This window comes from Plectrocnemia conspersa, unplaced genomic scaffold (genome assembly GCF_051122295.1).
Source record: "Plectrocnemia conspersa isolate PC_06_02 unplaced genomic scaffold, ASM5112229v1 ptg000001l, whole genome shotgun sequence".
Taxonomy (NCBI): Eukaryota; Metazoa; Arthropoda; class Insecta; order Trichoptera; family Polycentropodidae; genus Plectrocnemia; species Plectrocnemia conspersa.
The window spans coordinates 25,270,001-25,297,428 of NW_028277165.1; the positions used below are offsets into that span (position 1 = coordinate 25,270,001).

The window sequence follows — 27,428 nt, forward strand, 5'->3', positions numbered from 1 at the left end:
AAAAATTTTGTCGACCTTTTTTTGTTGACCTTCCGAGATAAGCTATTAAGCAAAAATTTCTGAAATTACTTTGATATTTAATCTTTTCAAAATTTGGTCACTATATACCTATTCTATTATTAGGCTTATCATATTTATGAAATTCTAGACCGAAACATTTAAAAAAGGTGATTTCGGAAATTTTTACATTTTGGGATGCTGAGATACGTAAAGTAAACATATTTATTTAATACATATTGATATTGCCCCTTTCGCACTATTCCTCTTTAAATACAATACACTCATGACAGCGTTTCTTCGAATCCACAAAACATTTGTGAAATGCATTCCTTTTTACACTTTTATTTCCTATATGGTTACAATATTTATTTATTATATCATATATGGTAAATACGTAAAAGCACAAATTAGTAAGTGTGAATCGATACGTTATTGTGGTGCAAAATACAAAAGTTGTTTACCCACAATTTCTGCTTTGTATTCGGATTAAAAATAAGTTGTAGAATACTTTGATGAAAGCGAATTTTGTATAGTCCCTCATAAATCTGCGCGTAATTTATCGAGTAGCAATGACCAATATATACATATTTACATTGCATATATTGTATTATTTTTCCTTAATTAAAATACGTAGATATGGGTAATATTTATTTTAATAAAAATATTTTAAAATGTATTTATTTGATTTTTATTATTACCCTTTTTACCCGATTTGTTGTTATTTTTTCAAATAACACGGTTTTTTAATTTATGAAATCAATCTTAGATTTTTCTATGTACTCGTATCACTATTTTTACGCGTTTTTTGTGGAACATATCCACCGTGTAAGAAAAGAGTTGGGCGTATACATAAAAAATGGAATTAATGTCTAATTAATAATTAAATAAGTATTTCTTAAATATTAAATAAAAGCAACACACATTATTTTGATCGTGTTTGGGTAGCTTTGTGTGCATGTGTTATCTGTGCATCTCTTTTGCTCGACGTATAGTTACTTATTTTTGTCTCTTTCTCGCGCCAGAGATGCACCGGGTCTAAACAAGCCACAATAAAAATATACAATTTTTGAACAGCGGTAACGATAGGGCGGGATGTTTCAGGAAGTTTATTGCCCCGCGAACGATTATGGTACGTATTTTTTTTGCACAAAATTATACACTTTGCACTCTTTTTTACCGGGTTGACCCTTACGACGTTTATGTGAAACGTTCTTATTGAATTTACCTATGAAATTATATACATATATAATACATACATAATTACATATACATATGGAAACATTCATTTATATTTGAAATATAAAGAATAAAACAACGAACAGCATGACAATTTCAATTATACGTGGGGAGAAAATATTTGTACATACGTCAGGGACTTCCAATCGGAAAAGCGTCACGTTTCAATGACGTGACTTAATTTTGAGTTCTTTCAAAAATGACTCGGCATTCTGTAACCGAAGCAGCCCTTCCTCTTTTTTGTACATCTTCGTTAATTTCTTTAATTAAAGTCTCAGGCGTATAATGAAATCTCATCGAACGGCCGAAAAGGGGTTGAGAAATCGAAGGCAAGCTTATTTTCTGTGTTACTATTATAAATTGACCCTTTCCATATATTTATAATTATTCACATCGTAGTTTTTTTAACTTATTCATTTATTTTTCACATATTACTATTAACTAAACAATATTGTTAGTTCACATGACATGATAGCGTAAAATTTTAATGATTCATTATTAAGCTGAAATAGGAATCGGCAAATATTCGAGAAAAAAACCTTTATATATAACACAAATTTACACCACAATTTTTTTGTATTGTAGAATTGATAAGTAAGATTATAGTAATATATTTATAATTAAATAATTTTGTATTTGAGAAAATGTGTTTAAATGCAGTTGATAAAAAAAAAAATATTTTATAATTCATTATACGTATGTAGTTTGATATCTTTTATATTCATATCTAATGTTTCATTTGTGTCTTGGTTTATAATATATAGATGAAGAAAATTAAAAAAAGATAAGCTTTTAAGAATTTTGCGTTCTTTAGTCTATTCGTTAGCGTCTGGGTTTATTCAGTGCGACAAAATTAAAATACTATTAGTGACATCTATTAAGAAGCATATATACACAAATATTTAATAATAAAATAATCCGCTACCTGTCATCCACTTCACAAAGGTACTATTCATTGGTGAATGAGTAAATTCATTTTTATGTCATAATAAATCGTTTTCTTTTTTTAAGTGTAAAAATAATATCAAAGATGTAAGTTTTATAAAATAGTGTTATGATTTTTGAGCAGATCTTTACATTTATCGATTCTACAGTATATAATAGTTTCAATTCAATGTAAATTGAAGTTGCTAGAAATGTTTTAGCAAAACTTATGTAATAGTGCTAGCAGATTTAATGTTTTAAAACAGTTGTAAAACCTACTAAATATTTTAATTACCGTTTTCTGTTATTGTATATTTACGAATAAAAAAAAACGAATACATTCGTTAGGGTTACTAGACATCTGTATTTTTGATTTCTTGTCTTAAGTTCCACCCAGATTTACAACTATTTTTTTCGGAGAACCTGATTTCGCTCCCAAGTCAGATCAGACAAATGTACAGGTTTTAATATGGTGCTTCATACTCATTTGCCGATCTTGGAGGTAAGATGTGGTATCCCGATAAATTTTGTATCTATTGTTATATACCTGTTATGTAAATGATTAATAAAACATATATATAAAAAATCTCAAAGTTGTTTATTTAGAATGAATTAGTGTTGTCAATTCATATAAAACTTAATCTAATATAAATCACATATTTTTGTGTCGTAATCCACAACTCGAATGGCCGATCTCCCATACATACCATTCTCTACGATTTTCCATTTGGCTCACAGAACAGATAATCTATATAATTGCCGAAGAGCAACATTCTGTTACCTCAGATAACCTAAACGCGTTATTCTCCAGGCTGGCACTAAGATTACTCATCCCCTAACACCTCAGCAGTTACAATATTACTGCAACAGTTAGGAAATTGTAATGTTTTTAGATTCTTTGTTCTGTGATTTGGCTTAGGTGCGTATTTTCATGTGATTGACACACGTCCGTGTAACTACCGCTGAATTTTTTGCAATACACTGCCCTTAAATAATAAGTAAAAGGGAAAAAAAATCGGCCATCCAAAATTAAATAAACATTATATCACATTATATATTTACATAGTTTTATATATTTTTATACATTATACATTTTTGATACTTTAATTTGTTAATATTTTGAAATATTATTTATAGTGAAAATAGTGATAATTATCACCAGAAAAATTCTAGTAAATTATTTCTGAAGATGCAAGTCGAATATTTCTATTCCTAAAGCTTTTGTATCTTTATTCTGGAGCAAGCGGCTTAAGTCAGTGTTGTATCCGACCATTTGTCTAATTTTGTCCGCATATTGATCCAGGAAGTTCTCTTCGACGAATTGAATGATCTATAAAAATAAACATGGTATGTATGTAATTTTTATCACTAATATATTATTATAAATATGTAAATACCTCAGGATCTTGTTCGTTTTTAATTTCAAACGCCTTTGAAATATTGTTCATCTATAAAAACAATATATATGTAATTTATTATCACTTAGTATTAATAAAAAATATATTATTATAAATATGTAAATACCAAGGGATTTTGTTTGTTTTCAGTCAAAGTTATTTTATGTTGTATTATATTATTAGCATGATTTGCCATTTTTATTAGTTTATCGGCAGATGTGGCTAGAGCTTCTAATTCTGGATAAGTTGTCGTCTCAGTAAAAGTCAACTTGAAGTTGTCCGTGTGAACGCCTGAATTGTTACATTATTTTAAGACATGATTGAAGATTACGTTATCGAAGCTCAAAATTAATTTTATCTAACCTCTCTTGGACATGTGTTTAACAAGTTTTATGGTGTCTTCCCAAGCTTTGTCGCTCATCTCGCTGAACAGTTTCTGGAATCCTTTGCGATTGTATTTATAGTTTCCAAAATGGGCACTCAACAACAAGTAAAAATAAGAGTCGTTGATTTGTGCCTGGGTGAAGTCTTTCAATAGGTGTTCGACACTTCCGATATTGCCAAAACGCGCGTTGCATTTCTCGATTCCTGAATTAACCAATATTTTTAATTTTATAATAATAATGAATAAAGTCTGAAAAATGTTATCAATTTATACAGTTAATCTGATTAAATGTATGTGAAAATACTTATGTTATTTATTAAAGATAATGTTATAAAGAATTCTAGTAATATAACATATGTTATATATTAGTATTATATATAAAAGACAACTCTGACCTCTGGTGTTTTTGCAAATAGCATCATATTCTTTGTGACAGTGCTGTGCACTGATTGCAGCCACGAAAATGCATAGTAATAAGATCAAAGGTTTCATCTTGGCTCTGAAAACATTGACGATAAATTAATATCCCTGTCAGGAGTAGAGAACGATTCATTATTGTGAAACTTGTGGTAGAAAAGCTGGCTTTTATACAGGGAATTGTTGTAAAACCATCACACTTTATTTAACCCTTTGAGCAGCGAATTACTTTATACACATTTGTTAATTTAATGTTGTGAGCTAATTTTACGTATTTTTCCAAAATTATTTCTGTTGATACTTATTGTTTTAATTTTTTTACTAATTTTTTGTATTAGTGTGTTTTAATAATTTATTTTAACACTTTTATATTATTAAATTTCATTACTTTATTTTACATATTTTTTATATATTATTAGGCTTTTGTGGATTTTTTGTATCAATTCAGAGGCTCTCAATATTTTTTAAATATTTTTGTTATTTGCATTTATGTCGTATTTATTGGTATTATTTGCTATAAAAATCATTTACAATAAATCAATTAAAAAAAATATTATAAAAATATTATTCTTTTCATTATTATTTTTTCTTCAGTTATATATGTAAATATATAACTACCTGGGGTACCCGCAAACAGTGAAAGATCTGTGGTACCGCTCAAAAGGTAAAAAAAAGTCCATTGTATACAGTATGAGTCCTTGCAATTTAAGGCCTTTTTTTATTTATTATAACCTGTTTCTTAACAAAATTGTTGACGATGGTTTGAAGTTGCTGGAAAAGTATTGTAAAAAAAATTGGAGTGCAAAGGGTTAACGAAAGAAGTCATCGAAAATATTTGGCAATCACAAAAACTGCAATGATAATCATAATGAACATAATATTGTGCCAAAATACCTATTTGAATAAGCATTTCAAACATTATGTATAAATCACATCTTGCATTAAATTGATTATCTAATGCAGTAATAAATTTAATAAAGTTTATTATTGTAATTAGAATGATAAAATTAAATATATATTTCGAGGACCGTAATAAAAGTTTGAGAAGCACTGCTGTAAAGGAAGGAAAATTATTATTCAATTTGGTGTCTCAAAGAAAACTCGAGACAATGGATAGTGTTTAGGTGGTTCATAAATGAACGTTATTGAAAGTAGCACAGCAATAAAGCGTATTGTGCTATATAAGAGCAAGATTTTTTCAGTGGTTTATTAATTACAGAATTATTTTGAGCACTGCACTAATCCAGTATAAAATATTTGCTACCGAGAAGAGGGATTAATGTTTCTTGTTTAGTTTAAAACTATTTCTTATGTATGGAACATGTAAAAAAAATCGAATTTTATTCCGTTGACTAAATCTGTATAAATTTATAAGGGAATAATAAATAAATTATTAATTGATCGTTTATCACGAATAAAAGTAAATCAATATACTTATAACAAAGGATCAAAATCAGTTATACGTCATAATCTGCCGTCATGATGTACTTTGGACGTATTTGATTAAAATTTCGTTTTGTTAACTGTCAGAGCACAAAAGAAATTGAAGTCATACTAAGTGTCACATTATCATATATACTCAATCAAATAAAGCACAAAGGAATAAAAGGGTACAAGAAATAATAGCTTACATATAGTATTGGTGACGCTTGCGTTGCGGAGAAGTTTCGTATCCGCACTATTATCACCGAATGACAAGCGACAAGTTGTTGATCGTATGACGTATCTAGGGATGTTCCATGTATACTCGTTATATCGAGAATAATCATAACGAGCGATATATATGGCGCAATTAGGCCAAATAAAAATAACTGCAAAATAAAATGATTATTAAAACGATTATCATGATATCAAAATTAGTCACAAGATACTGACCGAAATATTTTTTTGAAACAAAACCAAAATAGTATATATTAATAATCATTATCAAACCCATTGTCGACAATATGTTTTATTAATTACAAAATACTTCAAATAGGTTATCTTTTAACAACAATAATATACATAATAATAATCTAAAACACAAGTTCTTCAAAAGGTATTTTTATATGTAATATACTGTGTGCCATATTATATTAAATTATAATATAGTCTTTTTACAATGCAAAAGTAAATTTAAACGAAAATTTAAAAAAAATAAAAACGGTGAATCTTTAAGACAAGATTTACAATATACAAAGTAAAAATATAAATTTTAATTATTTTATTATTGATAACAAACCATAATGACCGATTAACACAAAATTATTGTTACTATGTCGATTGACGATAAAAGCAATAGATAAACACGTATGGTTTTGAACACGTACTATGGATCAAACATTGATACCACAATCTTGAGATTTGGTGATGGTGACTATACACTAAGATTATTAAAATAACATATTATAGTTAATCTAGTTACTTATATTCTTATTAACGGAGAAAATATTTGAGCTATATATATATTATAATAATTAATTTTCATCACATTACACATTTGCATATTGAAAATATGTGTTTGAGTTTATTTTGATAATGTACATACTATCTACATTAAGTGATGATAGCAAATATGATGACCTTATTTATTATTATCAGTTAATAGTTATTATATTACATTTTAATAAATCTGAAAAGCGATATTTGCCAATACAGATGTGTAATAAATACTGTTAATACACAGAATTTTTAGGAAAAAGTACCTAATGCTGATCCATCCCACCCACAAATAAAGTAAATTACGTACTAGTAATTCACTAGTGATTGTATGACAATTAAGATATTAACGAGCACGCACAATACAAAACTTGTCGGTGGTAATTAAACCTTTCAATTCACATAATCGAATTATCAAAGTAAAAACAATATTTCTCTTTCTTAATTTTTGCTAGAACAGGTATAAAAGCAAAAATCTTTATAACAACAAAATATTTATTATTGCTTCAAAGCATTTAACAAAGAACAAAGTTAAATAGGCCAGTAGATTAAGAATGTATATAATATCGATAAACAATTATTTTCAAAGTCACTGTGGTAGAGATAATGCAAACTCACGTAATTTTTAACTCAAATTGGCAAAAAATCAGAAAATTTATCTTTACTTTATGAAACAAAATATTTATTTAAGTGCAGATATCTCTTTAAATAATTCCCTGTTAGGTCGCACTCATACTTATATACATAGTTATAATTCTAACCGATCGTCACAGATTAGTTTATTTTAGATTTTCCTAATCTCACAGAGAAATATAGTGATGAATAATAAAAACAAAGTCAAGTTAGTAAGCTGTTATAACAGCACTCCCTTAATTTACGCGGTAGATACGTTCCAGAAAATATCGCGTAAATCAAAATCGAGGCATAGAAAGAAATTTGTAATAAAACGATCGAATAGTATTCACGTGTACGACACGCTTGCACTCCAAATGCAAACCAGGACATACTTGGCCGTGGGAGAAGTTCCAGCTGTAGGTCAAGTGCAAGAAGTAGGAGAATGCCATTAACCCATGCTTTTGTTCATCGCTGCGCTACACACGTGGAACAAAATATGTTTGATTTAGAGTATCTTTAAAAAAATGCTAAAATGTAAATGATAAGTGTATATGACTGATTAACAAACTTTGATTTGAATCTGGTGTCTTACTAATTAATTAATAATTGCTAATTACGCTTACAACGTCGTAAACCATTGTTGCAATGGAAGAGTTGCAATAAAAAAAACGATGTAAATATTCACAATGGTTTACGCTACATGACGCATTAAATTATATATCGTCTTTTCTATTTACTATTATAGTTTCCTATTATTAATTATTATCCCTAATGCTATATTTATTATTGTGATATATTTAATACATATTTCCTTAGTTTTAGGCCTTGTTCTTAATAAACAATTTAATAAAAATTCCACAGAATATATTAATAGAAATCGTCACTAACTTTCTGTCGTTCACTAAAATGGTGACAAAATCTTTCGATGCGTCAATTCAAGTAAACGTCGTAAATACGGACTTTGAGAAGGTATTCGACAAAGCTTGTAATGGGTTAATATTATTAAATTTTCGAAGCTTGGTTGCTCGGATAACTTCACATTATTTGAGGTCGTAGTTATTAGAGTGATCGTGGACAGTTTGTAACCTATTAATGGCGGCCGATTGTCGAAAGAGAATTTCACCCCATCGGGAATCCTTGAGGGATCAAGGGTCCAATCTCGGCTCTTCACGTTATTTATCAATGTAAGGACTAGGCTGACAGGGGTGGGCTTAGGGCCAACGGGGGCGGCATGACAACGCGGGGCCTGGGATCAACAACTCGCGGAACGGAGGTTGGTCGGCGATAACGGCCACGTTGAACTAACTCAACACCACAATCAATGACATAAATACGGCAGCTACAAATTCAAATTTTATTCTATATGCAGATGATTTAAACTTTTTTAAATTCATTCGATCTTTTGTGGACTCTTTCTCTCAACATAGTGGTTTAAATTCTCTATGCTATGGGCTTCCGTCAACCATCTGCCTTTTCATTTTGAAAAGTGATATATTCTGCCATATTGTTCACAAATCTTCTAAATTAAATTATTAAACTTAAAAAATTTAAATTATTAGGATTTATTAAAATAATGTTTTAGTCAAATAAAACTAATTTACAAAATCAAATTTTATTTTTGCTCAAAACTGCCAGAAAGATATTACTTTAAAGGCTAATCTTATATCGCTCGAAATAGCTGTATTTCCGATTAAAATAACTTTTTGAACAACCTACAAAATTGTAACAGCTTTTATTAGCAAAGTATGTGCAAATTTTTTGCACAGTTGAAACTTTTTTTGCCAATTTGTTAGGTGTTCCCAAACCTTTATGATATTTTTTTGCATTTGCAACTCTAAGAAGCGATTAAATATTAGATTTTTAAAGTCATGTCTCCGTGCAAAGTGAATATTGATTTTGTTAATTAATTTAAATCATTAAAATAGTCATTGTAATTAATCATTGTCGCCGATTTCTTTTTTATCTTCATCATTATTTTTTGGTACATCTTGAGAATCATCGTTTACTTCATTCAGCTTATTTGTGGTTGACAGATAAAATATTCCTTTACTAAAATTACAGTTTAATATATAATTTGTATTTGATCTAAACTTGTTAAATGTTGTTGATATATGTATATGTACTTGCCTATCTTTTGGTTCGCTTCCTCCCATCATTAACTGTTCAGATTCTGAACAAGTTCCTTCGAAGGCGTCCTCGATACTGTTGCATTTAACGCCTACATATGTCGAGTTTAATATTGTTTCCGCATAATATTCGTAAGACTTTCCATGAGAGCAACCAATTGAATCGCATTCTGGCATTTTCCTACCTCCGTTTGGAAAGAAATCAACTTTTCCGAGTATGTCCGATGTTCCGGCAAAACCTGCATTGGTATGGATAACTTCCACATATACTGCATCGTCAGCGTTTATTCTATCTGAATAAGCACCCCAGAGAGGTCCGGCAGGATCGAAAGCTAAAAAGCTTAAAGATTAGTTCAAATCCGTTTTGATTATCGAAACAATCATTACCTACCGGAAATGTATGGTATTTTTCCGGACTCAATATTTCTACCAGCTATTCCGATGACATGAGCCCCGAGGCTGTGACCCAAGAGATGAAAATTAGATAAAGGAGTTCCTAGTTCGATCAACCAGTTAACGAACGAAGCTAAAAGTTTTCCAGCCTTGGGGACGTTGTAAATGCTGGCAAGATATAGTCCGGAACACCCTTCGCTCCAATCCACTACGATCACGTTCGCATCCAGAGCATCCAAGAAATCTATTTGATTAACGAAATGATTAAAAAGATCACATATAATTTAGTGAATAATATTATAAAAGCAAATATGTACTCGAAACTAGCATGGAGTTCAGGCTATTCTTCAAACTACTCTTCCAACCGTGAACGATAATTTTTACCGGTTTTGTATTGTTATAGTCGGAAAACTCCAATTCGTCAGCTTCGCCTTTCAACACTAAATAAGGCGTACTTCTTCGCTTCCTACTCATTTTGAATATGAAGTTATAACATTAAAAATTCATAAATAATCGTGTGATTTGAGAGATAATGATTATCGTAGGCCTATTTGCTTAAACCGGACGCTCTCTTCCTCCATCTACTTACCTATTATAAACGTAATAATTGATGTTAAAATCAGACCTCATGGCTAAACGTGAAACTTTGTGATTTCTGTCGATCACGTGTAGATTTCTATCACCATCAGGAAAAACGAAATATTGTGAGTTTTCGTTGTATTCCAAAAAATCTGGCGTTGAACCTACGTGAGCTATATAGAAATAAAATATGAAATGTTCTTTATTGTTTTTATTATGTTAAAAATAATTTAAATTACCCTTTACAATTGATAACCATAAAATATTCGTTAGTGCTCCAAAAAGCATCATTATGATTTTAAAATGAGCGAGCAAACTAAAATCAGAGGCTTATAAATATTTTATACTCTGATTAATAATCCTTATCTGTTTATTATAGTATATTAACGTACATTTGCTAATTAGCGTTAAACAATTATAATTAAAAACGGCTTTTAATTTACGTTTATAGTTGTAGATTATTTTTTTATATTAAATTAATGTATGAAGTATATGCATCGTATTAAAGTAGGTATACATATCAATATATGGGTTTTAAATAAGTTATATATGTACATACATTCATTTATATTGATCAGTATAGGAATAAATTTGTTAATATATCGTTATTGATGTAAGTACTTTTAAGTGATAAAAGCGTTGACAAAAACCTTAACAATGTGTTTAAAGAATATAATTTTCATACTTGTTGCTGTGGCTTTATAATAATTATTAGTGTGAGATTACATAGTTTTATAATAAAAACATACCTGTTATCGATGTAACACGTGGAACTATTACAAACACGTCTTTATTTATTTAATTGGTGCTTGATACATGGCAGCACTTAAAAATTATAGTATTAGTAATAAGACAATATAATCTTCTAAATAAATAATGTATATATACAATATAATGAAATCAATATAAATATATATATATATATATATATATATATATATATATATATATATATATATATATATATATATATATATATATATATTTTTTTTTTTTGAAATCTCGGGATTCATCGCGATTTATGCTTACTTGTATTCTATATTTCGGCCGTGATTTTCCGGCCATGATCACGAATTGTTTGCGACTGCCGCTCTTGTCCTTGACCTTGTGATATATACTCTTTTCGGTGAGGCATTATTAATTATATTAATTAATTGTCCATTTTTCTTGGATGAGTCATTTGTGTCTGTGTTAATGTTTTTGTTTAATGGTGTGGCAATTAGGCCGGTGACATTTTTTTGTGATTTTATTTTTCGTAATGACTCTAAAACCGGAAGCCAAGATTTTGATAATATACTACTATCATCTCTTTTGTTCATAGCGATTTTTTGTGGATTTCTTTTTAGAGTGCTTCTCGTTTCGTACGAACAAAAGGGTTTTTAATATTGTTTTAACGTTTTAACTATTTTTTTATATTTGATTTGAAAAATATTGTACTTTTGGAAAAAATATTTTTTTTTAATGTCGTTTTTTATTTCCGTTTTTGTAAAATGTATTTTCCACCTAAAAACTGTTGCTGGAATCTAAATAGATGATAGTCGTTTCGAGCAATGTCTGAAGAAAATGTTGGATGAGAAAGGAGTGCCCAAGAAAATCTAATGATTTTTTTTATCGCCTATTTGGATATATGATATAGTTTTATAATCTAGTCAAGAGATATAGTTTTATAATCTAGTACATCAGCGCTTACTAATCACTTAGATAATTTATAATAGTAGCGTACTATTTTTCGCTCCCCCCCCCACAAAAATATTGCACTACAAAAATATATTAAAAAATAATTCTTTAAAAACTTGTACCTAATATTTATCCTTATTGAGTTTATGTTCGTAATATGACGTAATATGACGTAATTTAGCTAAATTTGTATCCTGGTGATATTCATTATCTGTGGTTGTTGGATTTTATCTTATATACATAGTTATTTTTCAATATATTTTATATACATATACATAATTATTCTTTAGAATCTTTTTACCCCTAATGTACGTTTAATATTATTTGTAAAACAATTAGAAAGGTGTTGCTGGATTATTAAAATCATTTTAATATTTATATTTATAGGTTTTACATTTTACTATGTATATAATATTTACAATTATATTTTGTGAGTAGAATATGTTGACTTTTCGTTTGACGAACGAATGACGTTTGTTTTTTCCATATTGCAACACTTCCCACGTGTTTGAAGTAAACATTTAACGAGCATGGGGTCTTCGCTCGAATTTTTTTCGGCCACAGCCGCAGATGCCTCTTTACCGCTTCTCAGTGGACTTTTATTCGATCTGCAAGAGCAGAACGCCTTCGGAACTCAGGTATTTTCTTCTTGCCGGCATTTTTGAAACATAACCTAAAAATATGTACAAAATACTACTCGCTACAGAATAAATCAGATCTACAACTAATTTCTACGAACATATCCAACTTTCTGAGTCGCGGGTCAACCAGGGCCAAGGGTCTTCTCATTCTCAAGAGTTTACTATCTTCAGGCATATGTCAAAATGAGTTTATATCTGAATACGGTCCGAAGTGGCTTCCGTTATGCATCAACACCCTAAAACCGAATGCAGTATCTCCCAATGAGAAAACTTTAGCTTATTATGTGATTCGTAAGTATTATGTACATATATAATCATTTGATCAAAAAGGACATATTAAATATATATAAAACGTAAATTTCAGGTCAACTCTTAGAAAAGTCTTCTAAAGTACACGAACTTGATAAATCTATAGCTGGAACGTCTCTAGTAGACCTAATTGAAATTCTGCACAAGAGCCCGCCCGCTTTGTACATTCCGGCATTGCAATGCTTAGAAACTGTGTTGTCAAAGTAAGCGGTGCATTCATCTAATAACATCAAGTGATACATTTATCTAATAAAATTATATTTATAGATATTCGAAGGCGAGTGGTGCACATAAAGCACCTTTAGAAAGATTTTTAATACAATTTTTAGACAGTCAAGATAAAAATGCTGTCGTTTGCGCAGCTAAGTGTGCTCATCTTCTGCAACAGGTATACAAAATTTTTGGTCATATTAATATTAAAATTTGTGTACTAATATAACATTCAAAGGTATTTAAAGCTATATTGCGAACTTAGTCTTACTGCAACCCTTATTTTAAGTACTGATGGGACGATTCCAAATTTTTAATGATTCTGATGCAATTCCCGACACTTAAACTTTAAATTCCGATATGATTCCCGATTCCGATTCTTATAATACAATTTAAAAATAATGAATTTAAAATTCATTATATTTATTACTATTACTAAATATAATGAATTTAAACAAATAATGAACATAAAAACTGTTCAATTTCAATCCCTCCTCTTTTTTATTGTCCTTCATTTCAGCATAACAAACAACTTTTTACTTGGTCGCTAAAGCTTAATTTAATACGTTCCCTAATACAATACAACAGTCAAGGCACAGCTAACGGCTTGAAATGGATAGCGACACATTTCCTGTTTTTTCTTATAAAAGTCTCGAATGATTATTTTTAAATCTTCTTCCAAACTGACGTATTCGGTAAGTTGATGAATTTTTTTTTATATAGGTACGCGGTGGCGGTGAACAAGGAGTCAATCACAAACTCGCTTGGAAGAATCAGTTCGCGTTGTATATTAAATCGGCTAGTGAGATTGTCAAGAAGATTTTATCTATATCAAACGTTGAAGCATCGTATGCAAATATTTCGTATTTTTCAAACAGCAGTGTTGAAAATGGGGTAAATCTATATACACAAATAGTTAAATTTATTACATATTTTATTATTAATCCATTTTGTATTATAGAATACGATTTCAAAAAATATGGATAATACTCCTTTTTATCTTGCATTAAAACATATCTGCGATGATGCAAGTCTCTATGATATCGTTAAAAAGAAGTCTGAATACGAAGATGACGATGAAATCGACGAGAGTGTGAGCAATGTAAGCTCTTCAAATTTAGTTGTAATGAAAATAGCAAGATTGTATATAAGATTGAAGAATTTGTTGGTTTTCATTCAATCGATGATGGTGTATGTATTTTTTATAAAATTAATAATTATTTACATACTGTATCTTAAAAATATATTTTTTATAGTGATCCATATCCAGTTGCTAAAAGCATTAAATGCACTGCTCTCTTAGAGCTTTTACTTCAGTGTCTATCGTTGAAATACAAAATATCTAATCAAGATAATATCTCATTTGAAATACTCGCAATTACAGCATTCGTTCCAAATTTGCATATCGCTGTTTTAAAAACTATCGAAGCATTGACGATTAGGCAAGTTTATGCAATTTTTATATCATAAAAGAGAATCATAAAAATCTTATTTTATTTTTTCAACAGTATTCAGAAGAATGTAGTACCGTACGGGTTACTATTGCTGAAAATGATACTGCAAGTTTTAGAAAATACTAAGAGTGAAGAATATAACGGTGGACTCAGACCTTATAAGTATGTTTTATTTTTTATTTAAATTAATGCACAATTAACACAATACTTTTATAGGAACATTCGCAAAGCAGCATATAAAACCCTTTGTTGCTTATTTTCTATGGTTTCCACTTTGAAACCTCCTCCTCAAGAAGGCGAGCAAGGTTTTGAAGACAAATTAATAGCAAATATCTTGAGCGACGTGTCTTATTACAAGCCAACGTTTCAACTTACGGTTTGTTAGAGTCGATGTGATAGTTTTGAAATAATTATTTTTATTTTATCGTTTATATTCACAGGTCAAAAACACAGGTTCGTTGAAGCATCTTAGTAAGAAAGCGCGTAACAAGTTGAACATGTCACAATTAGAGGCTAGTAATATAGTGCAAAACAATAACTCGTCAAACGAGGATTAGTAAGTATGATAATATTATATGCTGTTATTATTTTTATATTATACTCACATGTTTGATTGTAGTGAAGAGTCGATCAAATTAAATTCGGATCTGACGGAATCAGCGTTGTCATGCCTAGAAGCTTTTTTCAAAGCGGCCGGTGTTTTTTTGAAGCAAAATACTCACCAGGTCAGTAATAAAAAATTCTATCACTTGTGATGTGCTTTTATATTTGAAATTTTATATTTTTACAGATGGTGCAAGATGTTTTAGTCAAAGAAGCTTATAATAAATCTACTGTGAAAATTAGAAGAGACGTTCTTCTTAAATCGTTGTGTACGGTTAATAATTTCCAATCTTCACAACAGCCGTCAATTGTGTCGTATTGTATCGATACGTTATCCAGAAATCAACATACTTCTTCAAATGTAATGTATTTAAGTATTTTGTACATTATTATTAATTGTACAGTTGTACAATTAATAATAATGTACGAAATTTTATTTCTGTTTTTATTTAATATGATACCCTCAAGCATTTTGTAGTATAATAGAAAAAAAAACAATAAAAAGAATGGACTTGATTTGAGGATAAAGTAGTAATCATGGAATTTCAAGTTCCATGACCGTTTGCTACCCTCGAGTTGTTAAAATAATCATTACAATAAATTGTCATATTATATGAACAACATTTTTTTTAAAATGTAAAATAAATGTAGATTTCGAAGAGATTTCGCGAATATGACGATCTCTATATAAGTATAACAAAATCTAAAGTTAACTTTTTTTATATGCTTCAGTATCGAGATTTCTGCAACACAAACTTGGTTGGTTGTATCGGTTCAATTCGCGGTAGTGTGGCACCTCTAAATATACCATTGATTAGAACCGAGGAACATGAACACCGAGCTGTATTTTCTGAAACAGAAAATGATAAACATTGTTTTAAAGAAAAGACAGATATAATTGACTTGGACAACTATGTGGAAGTCTCAGAAGTGAGTATTAAATATATATGTACAAATTATACTGATTTTGTAATACAATAACGTTTACAGAAAAGTACCTCAAAGAAGAGAAAACACGAAAACATAAACAAACGAATTTCAAATAAATCATCTAAAAATACACGTACAACAAACGGCTCAGAATCGATTGACATTTTAAATATAAGCGATAGTGACGATTCTCAAGATATACCTTGTATAGTAGAGCCTGTACAAATTTCTCAAAATGTCAATATTTCTTCTAAAGATAATGTGATTTATGTAGATGAAATGTCTAGTGATAACAATGTTAAAAAATTATCATCAAATGCTTCAAATGATCTGACAGAAAATTTGCTTAATTCTGAAGTGAATATTTTGGATATTGCCAACGAATTAATGAATAGTTCATTACAGCAACGGATTGAAGTGAATATATCGGACAATGTTAACGATTTGACTGACGATATGTTTGCTGGTGAAATAGTTGAAACTATAAATGATTGTCAAAAAAATACAATTGCCAATGTTGAAAGTCACAATCGAGTCGAAGACACGGATATACAAATGGATGAAGTACCTAGGGACGAAACGATCGAAAATCTTATTGAAAAACCTAGTGAAGAAGTTTTACTGAAAGATCAAAATGATGGAAAGCTTACGGTGCAAGACATGATGCGCTGTTTTGTAGATGAAGTTATTGATGAGTTTAAAGAATGATCAGTTATAGGTTTATGTATTAAATAACTGACTTGTATTTATATAAATTTTAAAGACAATAGCGTTACTATACTGCTTTAGCTTAAGTGCGAATAACAGTTATTTAAGAAAAATAGGTTCTATGATATAGTTATAGTAATGGAAAAATAAATTAATATGAATATTTTTCATAAATAAATAATAGTTATTATAAATAAAAATTCAACTTTTGTGTAAATAAAAAGCATTTTAATTAAAAAAATTTTTTTTAATGTTTTTCAATTAAAAAATCACAACATTGCTATGACATTACTAAATTTCAACTTAAAAGTAGAGCGAGGTACACTCAGTTTTTGATTGTATTTATCTTCATTCTTCAATATTAATGATTATTTAGTCAGACCTTACTCCATAGTTAATTTTACTCTCCTGTTTTCTTTCCATATTTATTTTTCATCAATCATCTAGAGTCTTTACACTATTTATTAAACTCTTTAAATGGTGCGACAGTTTCATTGTCTGATTGAAGTCTCTTTATCATTAGTAAATGCTGACACATGAGATGCTGAGATCATTTACTAGCTGAAGACCTTTCATTTTCAAGTCAGTAAAAAACAAAGATGAAGTTTTATAAAAGTATATCGATTTTACAGTAAATAATAGTTTCAATTCAATGCAGATTGAAGGTGCTAGAAATGTTCTAGCGAAACTTATGTAATAGTGCTTGCAGATTTAGTGTTTTAAAACAGTTGTAAAACTTACTAAATATTTTAATCACCGTTTTCTGTCATTGTATATTTACGAAGAATAAAAAACGAACACATGCGTTAGAATTACTAGACGTCTGTATTTTTGATTTCTTGTTTTAAGTTCCAACCAGATTTATAACTATATTCTTCAGAGGACCTTATTTCGCTCCCAAGTCAAACCAGCCAAATGTACAGGTTTTAATATGGTGCTTCTTACTCATTTATTTGCCGATATCGGAGGTAAGAGGTGGTATCCTGATAAATTTTGTATCTATTATTATATTCCTGTTAATTAAATGATTAATAAAACATATATAAAAATCTAAAAGTTGTTTATTTAGAATGAATTGTCGTTGTCAATTCATATTTAACTTAATCTAATAAAAATCACATATTTTTGTGTCGTAATCCACAACTCGGATGACCTGACATTTTTCCATACCTAACATTCTCTACGATGTTACATTTGGTTTACAGAACAGATTATCTATATAATTGCCTAAGAGCAACATTCTGTTACCTAACCTAACCTAAACGTGTCATTCTCTAGGCTGGCACTAAGATTCCTCATGCCCTTACACCTCAGCAGTTACAATATTACTGCAACAGTTAGGACATTGTAATGTTTATAGGTTCTTTGTTCAGTGATTTGGCTTAGGTGCGTATCTTAATGCGATTAACATACGTCCGTGTCAGCACCGCTGAATTTGCAATACACTGCCTTTAAATAATAAGTAAAAGGGAAACAAAATCGGCCATTAAAAATTATAATACATTATATATTTACATGGTTTTATATAATATACATTTTTGATACTTTAATTTGTTAATGTTTTGAAATATTATTTTTAGTGAAAATAGTAATAATTATCACCAGAAAAATGTCTGGATAATTATTTCTGAAGATGCAAGTCGAATATTTCAATTCCCAAAGCTTTTGTATCTTTATTCTGGAGCAAACGGCTCAAGTCGGCGTTGTATCCGACCATTTGTCTAATTTTGTCCGCATATTGTTCCAGGAAGTTCTCTTCGACGAATTGAATGATCTATAAAAATAAACATGGTATGTATGTAATTTTTATCACTAATATATTATTATAAATATGTAAATACCTCAGGATCTTGTTCGTTTTTGATTACAAATGCCTTTGATGAATTGTTCATCTATAAAAACAATATATATGTAATTTATTATCACTTAGTATAAATAAAAAATATATTATTATAAATATGTAAATACCAAGGGATTTTGTTTGTTTTCAGTCAAAGTTATTTTATGTTGTATTATATTATTGGCATGATTTGCCATTTTTATTAGTTTATCGGCAGATGTGGCTAGAGCTTCTAATTCTGGATAAGTTGTCGTCTCTGTAAAAGTCAACTTGAAGTTGTCCATGTGAACGCCTGAATTGTTACATTATTTTAAGACATGATTGAAGATTACGTTATCGAAGCTCGAAATTAATTTTATCTAACCTCTCTTGGACATGTGTTTAACAAGTTTTATACTATCTTCCCAAGCTTTGTCACTCATCTCGCTGAACAGCTTCTGGAATCCTTTGCGATTGTATTTATAGTTGCCAAAATGAGCACTCAACAACAAGTAAAAATAAGAGTCGTTGATTTGTGCCTTGGTAAATTCTTTCAATAGGCGTTCGACACTTTTGATATTGCCGAAACGAGCGTTGCATTTCTCGATTCCTGAATTAACCAATATTTTTAATTTTATAATAATAATGAATAAAGTCTGAAAAATGTTATCAATTTATACAGTTAATCTGATTAAAGGTATGTGAAAATACTTATGTGATTTATTAAAGATAATGTATAAAATATGTTATATATTAGTATATAAAAGACAACTCTTACCTCTGGTGTTTTTGCAAATAACGTCATATTCTTTGTGACAGTGCTGTGCACTGATTGCAGCCATGAACATGTATAATAATAGAATCGAAGGTTTCATCTTGGCTCTGTAAACATTGGCGGTGAATTTATATTCCTGTCAGTGAAAGATCTGTGATACCGCTCAAAAAGTCCATTGTATACAGTAAGAGTCCTTGCAATTTAAGGTCTTTTTTATTTATTCATAAAATTGTTGACAAATTTACTGATAATGGCTTGAAGTTGCTGGAGAAGTATTTTCAAAAAAATTGGAGTGCAAAGCGTTAACGAAAGAAGTCATCAAGATATTCGGTAATCACAAAAACAGCAATGATAATCATAATGAAAATAATTTTGTGCCAAAATACCTATTTGAATAAGCATTTCAAACATGATTATATTATCTAATGCAGTAAAAAATTTAATAAAATTTATAATTGTAACTAATGATAAAAGTAAATACATTTAAAAGTTTAATAAGCACTGCTGTAAAGGAAGGATACTTATTATTCAAGCCATAATCAATCTGGTGTCTCAAAGAAAACTCAAGACAATGGATAGTGTTTAGATGGTTCATAAATGAATGTTCTTGAAAGTAGCACGCAATAATGCGTATTGTGCTATGTAAGAGCAAGATTTTTTCGGTGGTTTATTATGTCAGGATTATATTGAGCATATTTAGAAGAGGGATTAATGTTTCTTGTTTAGTTTAAAACTATCCCTTATGTATGGAACATGCGTTTTTTACGCATTTTGTTCCGTTTGCTAAATCTGTGTAAATTTATAATGGAATAATAAATAAATGAATAATTGATAGTTCATCATGAATAAAAGTAAATAATAGCTTACATATATTAACGACGCTTGCGTTACGGAGAAGCTTCGTAACTGCACTATTATCACTGAATGGCAAGCGACAAGTTGTTGACCGTATGAAATATCCAGGGATTTTCCATGTATGTTCGTTATATCGAGATTAATTCTAACGAGCGATCAATTTTGTGCAATTAGGGCCAAATAAAAATAACTGAAAAATAAAATGATTATTAAAACTATCATATCAAAATCTGTCATAAGACTGAGCGAATTTTTTTTTGAAAAAAAAACAAAATAGTAAGTATTAATAATCAAGTTAACAATATTTTTTAATAATTGTGTAAGTTAACCGCATAATGATCTCTTACTATTACGAAAGCAATCTGATTCAGTCAATAAGCTTTCCAGACACAATGATGTTTTCGGAGACAGCTAAGAAGAACTGGTACATTTTACGTGAGATTTCTCTCTGTATTATTACATAAATTAATTATAATTAATGATATTAATTGCTATCCATTTCGATTTATCACTTAAACAAGGTCAAAGAAACATCACACACGTATGTGTATATTCTAATGTTTTGCAAAATAATTATTTATTATTATTCATTAGATTTTTTACAATGCGAATATATGATAACAAATACGATAACGTTTATATATTTTTGCAAGTAATGCATTACAGAAATATTATATTTTAATTATTTAGAAAATATATAGATTATTCATCAATTTTTACTAAACGGTTTCTGGTCGTTGGTCTCTAAGTAGAATATTCCGTATCTATTAAAACATAAAAAATATTTTAAAACTATCAATATATTATTTTCATATAAAATAAAAATAAATCTTACGGTTTTTTTGATTTTAGTCCCCCCATATTCAGTTGAACACTACCAGAACAGTTTTTATCATAAACTTCTTCAATACTTTGGCACTGTATTCCGGTAAAACCTCCACTTTCAATCGATTCCGCAAAATATTCGAAGGCTTTTGAGTGGGAGCACCATTCTTCTTCGCAGCCGCCCATTAAAATACCGCTGTTGGGATAAAAATCATTGTGTCCAATGGGAGGCTTTACAGAAATGTTTGTAGAAGTATGTATAATTTCAACATATTTAGCATCATTTTTGTTGATGCAATTAGGCGAATTTTCCCAGTGAGGCTTGGCAGGATCTAGACCTGAATATACAAATATTAATGTTATTTATATATGTACATATATGCATACGTATTTTTAATTTATTTAATAAACAATTTTATATGTGTTTGACCACCGACGACTACAAATGTGTGTATGACGATCCAATTCCTATGTTGCACTGTGAATCAGACAGCTGTCAATAATCACTCGTGTTTAAAGTAGAAAATATTAGTTTGCAACAACATATTTACGAAATGAATCGCTTAATAATCTGGAAGTTGATATTCATTTTTTAAAGAAAATCTTCTTGTTTGATGAGGCACATTCTCACTCATCTGGGTATGTTAATAAGCAAAATTATCGCATATGAGACAAGGAAAATCCTCATTTGATTAATGAGAGACCATTATATGCCCAAAAAGTCACTGTTTGGTGCGCATTGTGGTTAGGCGGCGTTATTGGGATTTGATTTTTTAAAAACATTAAAGTTCGGACTGTAACATTCAATGGTGAGCGCTATAGGCGTATGATAACCGATTATTTTTGACACTAAATTAAAGATATTCAATTTGGAAGAAATGTAGTTTCAATAATGCGGGGCAACTTGCCACAAATCGGATGCAACGTTGGATGTTTTACGTGAAAAGTTACTAGGTCGCATTATTTCATATTTTGGTGACGGCAACTGGCCGCCAAAATCATGCGATTTAACGCTATTTTATTATTTTTTATAATTAATGAAATACATAAAATTCGATTAATAAAAAAATCCGAAGAAAACAATAAATTTGTGTATTTTTTTAAAAGTTTTGAATCAGAAGTTGGATCACCATTTATGCAACTTTGGAATTAGTTTCATGTGAGTATTATCAAATGTTTTCACATAAATTCATGATCCCCACAGGTCAGCAATTCTGACCCGAGAATATTCAGCGCCTCAGGTTCTAAAAAAAGGCATTTGCGATTTTTTGTTTAGGAGGACAAATTCCTGAGAGGGCCTGCCCTTAAGCCGGTCCTGCGAGTTAACCAGTTATGGTTAGGCTGTAGTACGTTTGGGTTCAGTCTATACTTTTAGGGTTATAAAAAACATATATGTAATTGTGTCATTATTGTAGTTAAATATGATATAGTTATACGCAGTGGCGTAGCTAGGGTATGTGCCGCCCAGGGCAATCCTTAAAATTTTCGCCCCCACATGCATTTTTTGCAAGGTCATAAAATCAGCATTTCTTAAGATAATAAATTGGTTATTATTAGGCTCTTATTATTCGAGAATTTAAATATGTTTTAGTATATTTATGGTTAAGAACCACACTAGACGATCCCATCGCGAATATGCCACCCCCAAGCAAGTGCCGCCCGGGGCGGTCCACCCCCCCATAGCTACGCCACTGGTTATACGACATATAACTATAACAAAATTATATTCGATGGCAATTAGGGAGAATCGGACATTTAATATGATATTATCTTTATTGCCCCTAGAAAATAAAAATAAAATAATCTATAATACCTGTGAGATATTCTATCTTTCCACTTTTAGTATTTCGACAAGCGTATCCAGCAAGGTGTGCTCCCAGACTAAAACCGATTACGTGCATAGATTCAATAGAATAATTAGATGTTGCTAGCCAATCTATGAATTGTGCAACTGATTCACCGATTTTTGGCACTATCCTGCGACAAATTTCGTATGGTAGATGTGCAACTTCACCCCAATCAAGGAGTATTACATTTACGTCATATTTGTCTAGAAATGCTAAAACAATATTATAAAAAAACAACGTCTCTTCAATAGTAAAACGATGTGTCTCATACCATTTCTGATTAAAATATTGACTTTCGCCATAAAATTATCCTGAAAGCCATGAATTATAATTTTGGTTTTCTTGTTAATCGAAAAATATGAATTATTTAAGCTTTCTATGTCTCCATTAGTTATTATTTGACCCGTTTGTGGATTGTCCCTGAAAATTTATTACAAACATTTACAAATAATATAATGCATTTACTTAAAATTTAAATGACACATACACACATTTTTCAGTTAAAATATCATTAATATAATTTTTAATTTTTACCATTTAATTTTGACAAAATAACAAGATTTTTTAATTTATTTATTACATATCTGAACATTATTTATTATTATACATATCTCAATGCGCCATTATGGCATTCATATAAAATAATTCTATTCAACCGGTCATAGACACAGGGAATTTTTATTTCTTTTGACAGAAATTCTTGACTTCCTCGAAATTAAAAATTATTACAATATGTACAATGTGTCTAGTGTAAATTATTTACTTACACCGAAAATTTTCATTAATATAATTTACAATATTTTTAAAGCGAAATCTCATGAATTATATATGGATTTATAAAGTACAAAAAATTATTACATTTTTGAACATTATTTAAAAAATCTGTAATCAATATTTTGTCCTAATATCTTTAATAATTGTATTGAACTATATTCGTGTTTAAGCGATAACGATTGTTGTTTAATTATGTTTGTCTTTAAACAATAATTATTATTATACAGATTTGTAATTTATGTTATACTAATAAACTGATTAATATGATTTGTACCTTACTTTTTTATATTATTCACTAAATTTATCTAAACCATAAGAATATTTTATTGATAATATATTATTAATATTATATTATAAGTGCAAAAATATTCGATAAGAATTAGAGAATTAAATATCAATAATACATTAGACACTTACTTTGTGTATAAGTAATATGTTAATTTCCCTGGTTTCAGTTCATCGCAATTAACTTTAACCAAAAATAATATATTCAAGCACAGTAAAGTAATTACACATTTATAAGACATGTCTCTAATAACTGAAGAGCGGTACTAAATTTTTTATATAATAATAGGTTATCTTTTAACAACAGCAATAATCATAATAATAATCTAAAACACAAGATACTCAAAAGTTATTTTTATATGTAATATACTGTGTGCCATATTATATTAAATTATAATATAGTATTTTTATAATGCAAAAGTGAGTTTAAACTGATATCTTTAAAAAAAAAAAATGAAAATCTTTAAGACAAATAAAAATATCATAACTTTTATTTATTTTATTACACAAAATTATTGTTACTATGTCAATTGACGATAAAAGTAATAGATAATACGTATGGTTTTGATCACTAACTATATAAAACAAACATTAATATCACAATCTTGAGATTTGCTGATGGCGTAAAACTGTACATTACAGTTCATAAATAACATATTATAATAAATCACTTATATTCTTACTAAAGGAGAACATATTTGAGTTGTAATTATTATAATATTCACTTATCATATTTCACATGAATATATGAAAATATATTCATGTGTAATATGATAAGTTCTTTTTGATAATGAACATATATTAAGTAATGATAGCAAATATAATGACATTATTTATTTGATCAGTTAATAGATATTATATTACATTTTAATAAGTTTGGAAAGCGATATTTTCCAATACAAATGTGTAATAAATATTGTCAATACACTGAGATTTTTTAGAAGTACATAGTGCTGATCCATCCATAGACAAATAAAGTTAATTACATACTAATAAAAAAACCTGATACCCAGAAACCTTTAAATTTACATAATCGAACTATCAAAGTACAAACAATTGGTCCTTTTCTTCTTTTTTTGCTAGAAAAGTTGCAAAAGTGAAAATCTCTATAACAACAAAATATTTTTTAATGATTCTAAGCATTTAACAAAGAACAAAGTAAAATAGGCCAGTAGATTAAGAATGTATAAAATATCGATAAACAATTATTTTCAAGGGCATTGTGATAGAGATAATTCAAACTCATATAACTTAAAACTCAAATTGCCAAAAATATACTTTTTTTTTTAAGAATGCATGTGTCTGGTTTTTAGCGTTCGAAAGGTTTATTTTGTTAAGACAAAAATCGCGTGTGCGTTCGTGGGCGGCAGGCGTCTCCTAAGTGGGTTCACTCTGGATTCCGGACGTCGAGCTGGACCAGTGGACGCGAAGAGAGAAGCGGCGGATTCTGCGATCTTGACTGATCAGCCTCTTCTCGTATGAAGTCAAAGTTTAAGGGTTCTTGAATATCTTGAAACCTTGAAATCTATGTGTTTTGTGGATAAATCTGAATGCACGGATTATTCTCAAGCCGGCGTACATTTTAATCTTTTATGATTTATAGTGCGTACCTCAAGCCGTTATATGGTTTCATTTTAACATAGAAACCCATTTTTTAAACGAGTAAAACGCTTTGTCACAAATCATACTGGCCTTCTTTATGAGTTAATAAAAGATTAATTCGATAGACGAACCCGATTTATATTTTATTATAATATACAGATTTTATTATTCTTCAAATTTTTTTAATGAATAATGTTATAATAATTATCGGATATTCATACGAAGAGTATGATAACATTTATTGGTTCCCGAATTACTTTAAAAATATTTTTTTTAAGCGTAATGCATATTTTCTTTATAAATAGTATGCATACTGTATTAATTATCTTTATATTTTGACCTTTACAGGCAAATTCAAACGTATCATATAATGAAAAATATACAATAATAAGACTTCTTACCCAATAAAAATATATTATCACCGTGATAAAAAAACCCAACCATTGGAATATAATTTTAAACAACAAATCCAGTGGCGTAGCTATGGGGGGGGGGGCCGCCCCGGGCGGCATTTGCTTGGGGGTGGCATATTCGCGATGGGATCGTCTAGTGTGGTTCTTAACTCTGAATGCACTAAAACATATATAAATCCACGAATAAAAAGAGCTTAATAATAACCAATTTATTATTTTAAGTAATGCTGATTTTATGACCCTGTAAAAAATGTATGGGGGGAAGACGGCAATTTTAAGGATCGCCCTGGGCGGCACATACCCTAGCTACGCCACTGCTTAAATCATTTATATGTCTAATAAAAACACTGGTATTGAAATTTTTATTATGTATTTTAAATCAAAGGTAAACAAATTTTAGATTATATGCTAAAATTAATTTGAGTACAGGTAGAGCATTAAAAAAGAAAAATAATTTTATAAATGAATATTAAATAAATCACAAAAAATATGCACTATTTTTCCATAAATATATAAAATTGTAGGATAGATCAGTAATAAATTAGTACTATAGACTAGTGGTAAAAATCAGTAACTGATATCTAAAAAATCTGGCCTTGAGTTCCACATGGATCCCGGTGGGGCTCAATTTCTATTGTAGAGACATAAATAAAATATTTTTTACATAAAACGAATTGTTTTTGCATAACTGTTGAATAAATTAGCAAACATTGTCAGAACAGTGAACACCCCATTAATAACTCTAAAAAAATCCGAAGGTTTACCTTTATTTTATGAAATAAAATATTTATTTAAATGCAGATATCTATTTAAGTAATTCCCTGTTAGATAACACCCATACTTATAATTTTAGTCGATCGTCACAGATTAGTTTATTCTAGATTTTCCTAATCTCACAGTGGAATATAGTTATATATTGATAAATTATCTTAGTTAACATGCAATCCCAATATGAAATGAAATCATTAAGCTGTTTTTATAACCAAACTGATGATTCATGCAGTTTGTTATAAAATAGATAATGAAGTATGAAATAAGTAAGAGAGTATAAATAACATAATAGCACACTAAAAGTTAATTTTTATGTATCTTTTGTGCAATAATATATTAATGTTTATTTATATTTTAGTACATCTTTAATAATGCAATTATTTTACTGTAAAAAAAATTGTAACATCTTTACCATATTAAACCATATTTATATATTATTA

The 27,428-nt window shown here is 29.1% G+C and overlaps 5 protein-coding genes across 6 annotated transcripts; 1 reads left to right on the forward strand and 4 right to left on the reverse strand.

The window, feature by feature from the left end:
- Positions 1 to 2,741: 2,741 nt before the first annotated feature.
- On the reverse strand, positions 2,742 to 6,055 carry LOC148239379 (ferritin light chain-like). Its single transcript, XM_088194043.1, has 6 exons — positions 5,991 to 6,055; positions 4,338 to 4,441; positions 3,921 to 4,145; positions 3,685 to 3,848; positions 3,558 to 3,608; positions 2,742 to 3,490 (listed from the first exon to the last, which is right to left on the reverse strand). Exons 2-6 carry the CDS (start codon positions 4,432 to 4,434, stop codon positions 3,338 to 3,340), a joined length of 690 nt encoding a protein of 229 aa, XP_088050169.1. The 5' UTR covers positions 4,435 to 4,441; positions 5,991 to 6,055; the 3' UTR covers positions 2,742 to 3,337.
- Positions 6,056 to 8,985: 2,930 nt separating this feature from the next.
- On the reverse strand, positions 8,986 to 11,286 carry LOC148239380 (pancreatic lipase-related protein 2-like). The gene is made up of 6 exons (XM_088194032.1): positions 11,240 to 11,286; positions 10,501 to 10,663; positions 10,229 to 10,377; positions 9,910 to 10,155; positions 9,520 to 9,850; positions 8,986 to 9,441 (listed from the first exon to the last, which is right to left on the reverse strand). The coding sequence occupies exons 2-6, from the start codon at positions 10,539 to 10,541 to the stop codon at positions 9,327 to 9,329; spliced, it is 882 nt and encodes a 293-aa protein (XP_088050158.1). The 5' UTR covers positions 10,542 to 10,663; positions 11,240 to 11,286; the 3' UTR covers positions 8,986 to 9,326.
- A 1,376-nt stretch (positions 11,287 to 12,662) lies between these two features.
- LOC148239381 (proline-, glutamic acid- and leucine-rich protein 1) lies at positions 12,663 to 18,078 on the forward strand. The gene is made up of 14 exons (XM_088185517.1): positions 12,663 to 12,805; positions 12,874 to 13,099; positions 13,173 to 13,320; positions 13,385 to 13,505; positions 14,051 to 14,221; positions 14,289 to 14,518; positions 14,584 to 14,769; positions 14,836 to 14,943; positions 14,998 to 15,157; positions 15,222 to 15,337; positions 15,401 to 15,506; positions 15,572 to 15,745; positions 16,117 to 16,314; positions 16,375 to 18,078. The coding sequence occupies exons 1-14, from the start codon at positions 12,698 to 12,700 to the stop codon at positions 17,020 to 17,022; spliced, it is 2,700 nt and encodes an 899-aa protein (XP_088041643.1). The 5' UTR covers positions 12,663 to 12,697; the 3' UTR covers positions 17,023 to 18,078.
- LOC148239382 (ferritin light chain-like) lies at positions 18,068 to 20,625 on the reverse strand. Of its 2 annotated transcripts, none has more exons than XM_088185540.1 (6): positions 20,484 to 20,625; positions 19,620 to 19,723; positions 19,227 to 19,451; positions 18,991 to 19,154; positions 18,864 to 18,914; positions 18,068 to 18,796 (listed from the first exon to the last, which is right to left on the reverse strand). In XM_088185540.1, exons 2-6 carry the CDS (start codon positions 19,714 to 19,716, stop codon positions 18,644 to 18,646), a joined length of 690 nt encoding a protein of 229 aa, XP_088041666.1. In that variant the 5' UTR covers positions 19,717 to 19,723; positions 20,484 to 20,625; the 3' UTR covers positions 18,068 to 18,643. The 2 variants fall into 2 exon arrangements, with proteins under 2 accessions (XP_088041666.1, XP_088041675.1); XM_088185549.1 differs by having other exon boundaries at positions 19,620 to 20,405; positions 20,484 to 20,619.
- Positions 20,626 to 21,029: 404 nt separating this feature from the next.
- On the reverse strand, positions 21,030 to 24,478 carry LOC148239383 (pancreatic lipase-related protein 2-like). The gene is made up of 5 exons (XM_088185526.1): positions 24,335 to 24,478; positions 23,415 to 23,563; positions 23,110 to 23,355; positions 21,307 to 21,634; positions 21,030 to 21,235 (listed from the first exon to the last, which is right to left on the reverse strand). The coding sequence occupies exons 1-5, from the start codon at positions 24,442 to 24,444 to the stop codon at positions 21,181 to 21,183; spliced, it is 888 nt and encodes a 295-aa protein (XP_088041652.1). The 5' UTR covers positions 24,445 to 24,478; the 3' UTR covers positions 21,030 to 21,180.
- Between the last annotated feature and the right edge of the window lie 2,950 nt (positions 24,479 to 27,428).

What these genes read in the sequence shown, in the direction of transcription:
- LOC148239379 (XM_088194043.1), bottom strand. Translation starts at nt 4,434, where the DNA reads ATGAAACCTTTGATCTTATTACTATGCATTTTCGTGGCTGCAATCAGT. An exon ending in TATTTGCAAAAACACCAGAG is followed by an intron (nt 4,146 to 4,337) that starts GTCAGAGTTGTC and finishes TGGTTAATTCAG; the next exon opens with GAATCGAGAAATGCAACGCG. An exon ending in AAAACGAACAAGATCCTGAG is followed by an intron (nt 3,491 to 3,557) that starts GTATTTACATAT and finishes TTATTTTTATAG; the next exon opens with ATCATTCAATTCGTCGAAGA.
- LOC148239381 (XM_088185517.1), top strand. Translation starts at nt 12,698, where the DNA reads ATGGGGTCTTCGCTCGAATTTTTTTCGGCCACAGCCGCAGATGCCTCT. An exon ending in AACTCGTCAAACGAGGATTA is followed by an intron (nt 15,338 to 15,400) that starts GTAAGTATGATA and finishes GTTTGATTGTAG; the next exon opens with TGAAGAGTCGATCAAATTAA. An exon ending in ACTATGTGGAAGTCTCAGAA is followed by an intron (nt 16,315 to 16,374) that starts GTGAGTATTAAA and finishes TAACGTTTACAG; the next exon opens with AAAAGTACCTCAAAGAAGAG.
- LOC148239383 (XM_088185526.1), bottom strand. Translation starts at nt 24,444, where the DNA reads ATGTCTTATAAATGTGTAATTACTTTACTGTGCTTGAATATATTATTT. An exon ending in ACATATTACTTATACACAAA is followed by an intron (nt 23,564 to 24,334) that starts GTAAGTGTCTAA and finishes ATAAATTTTCAG; the next exon opens with GGACAATCCACAAACGGGTC. An exon ending in AAAGATAGAATATCTCACAG is followed by an intron (nt 21,635 to 23,109) that starts GTATTATAGATT and finishes TTGTATATTCAG; the next exon opens with GTCTAGATCCTGCCAAGCCT.
- LOC148239382 (XM_088185540.1), bottom strand. Translation starts at nt 19,716, where the DNA reads ATGAAACCTTCGATTCTATTATTATACATGTTCATGGCTGCAATCAGT. An exon ending in TATTTGCAAAAACACCAGAG is followed by an intron (nt 19,452 to 19,619) that starts GTAAGAGTTGTC and finishes TGGTTAATTCAG; the next exon opens with GAATCGAGAAATGCAACGCT. An exon ending in TAAACACATGTCCAAGAGAG is followed by an intron (nt 19,155 to 19,226) that starts GTTAGATAAAAT and finishes GTAACAATTCAG; the next exon opens with GCGTTCACATGGACAACTTC.
- LOC148239380 (XM_088194032.1), bottom strand. Translation starts at nt 10,541, where the DNA reads ATGAGGTCTGATTTTAACATCAATTATTACGTTTATAATAG. An exon ending in AAAAATACCATACATTTCCG is followed by an intron (nt 9,851 to 9,909) that starts GTAGGTAATGAT and finishes TAAGCTTTTTAG; the next exon opens with CTTTCGATCCTGCCGGACCT. An exon ending in GGAAGCGAACCAAAAGATAG is followed by an intron (nt 9,442 to 9,519) that starts GCAAGTACATAT and finishes CTGTAATTTTAG; the next exon opens with TAAAGGAATATTTTATCTGT.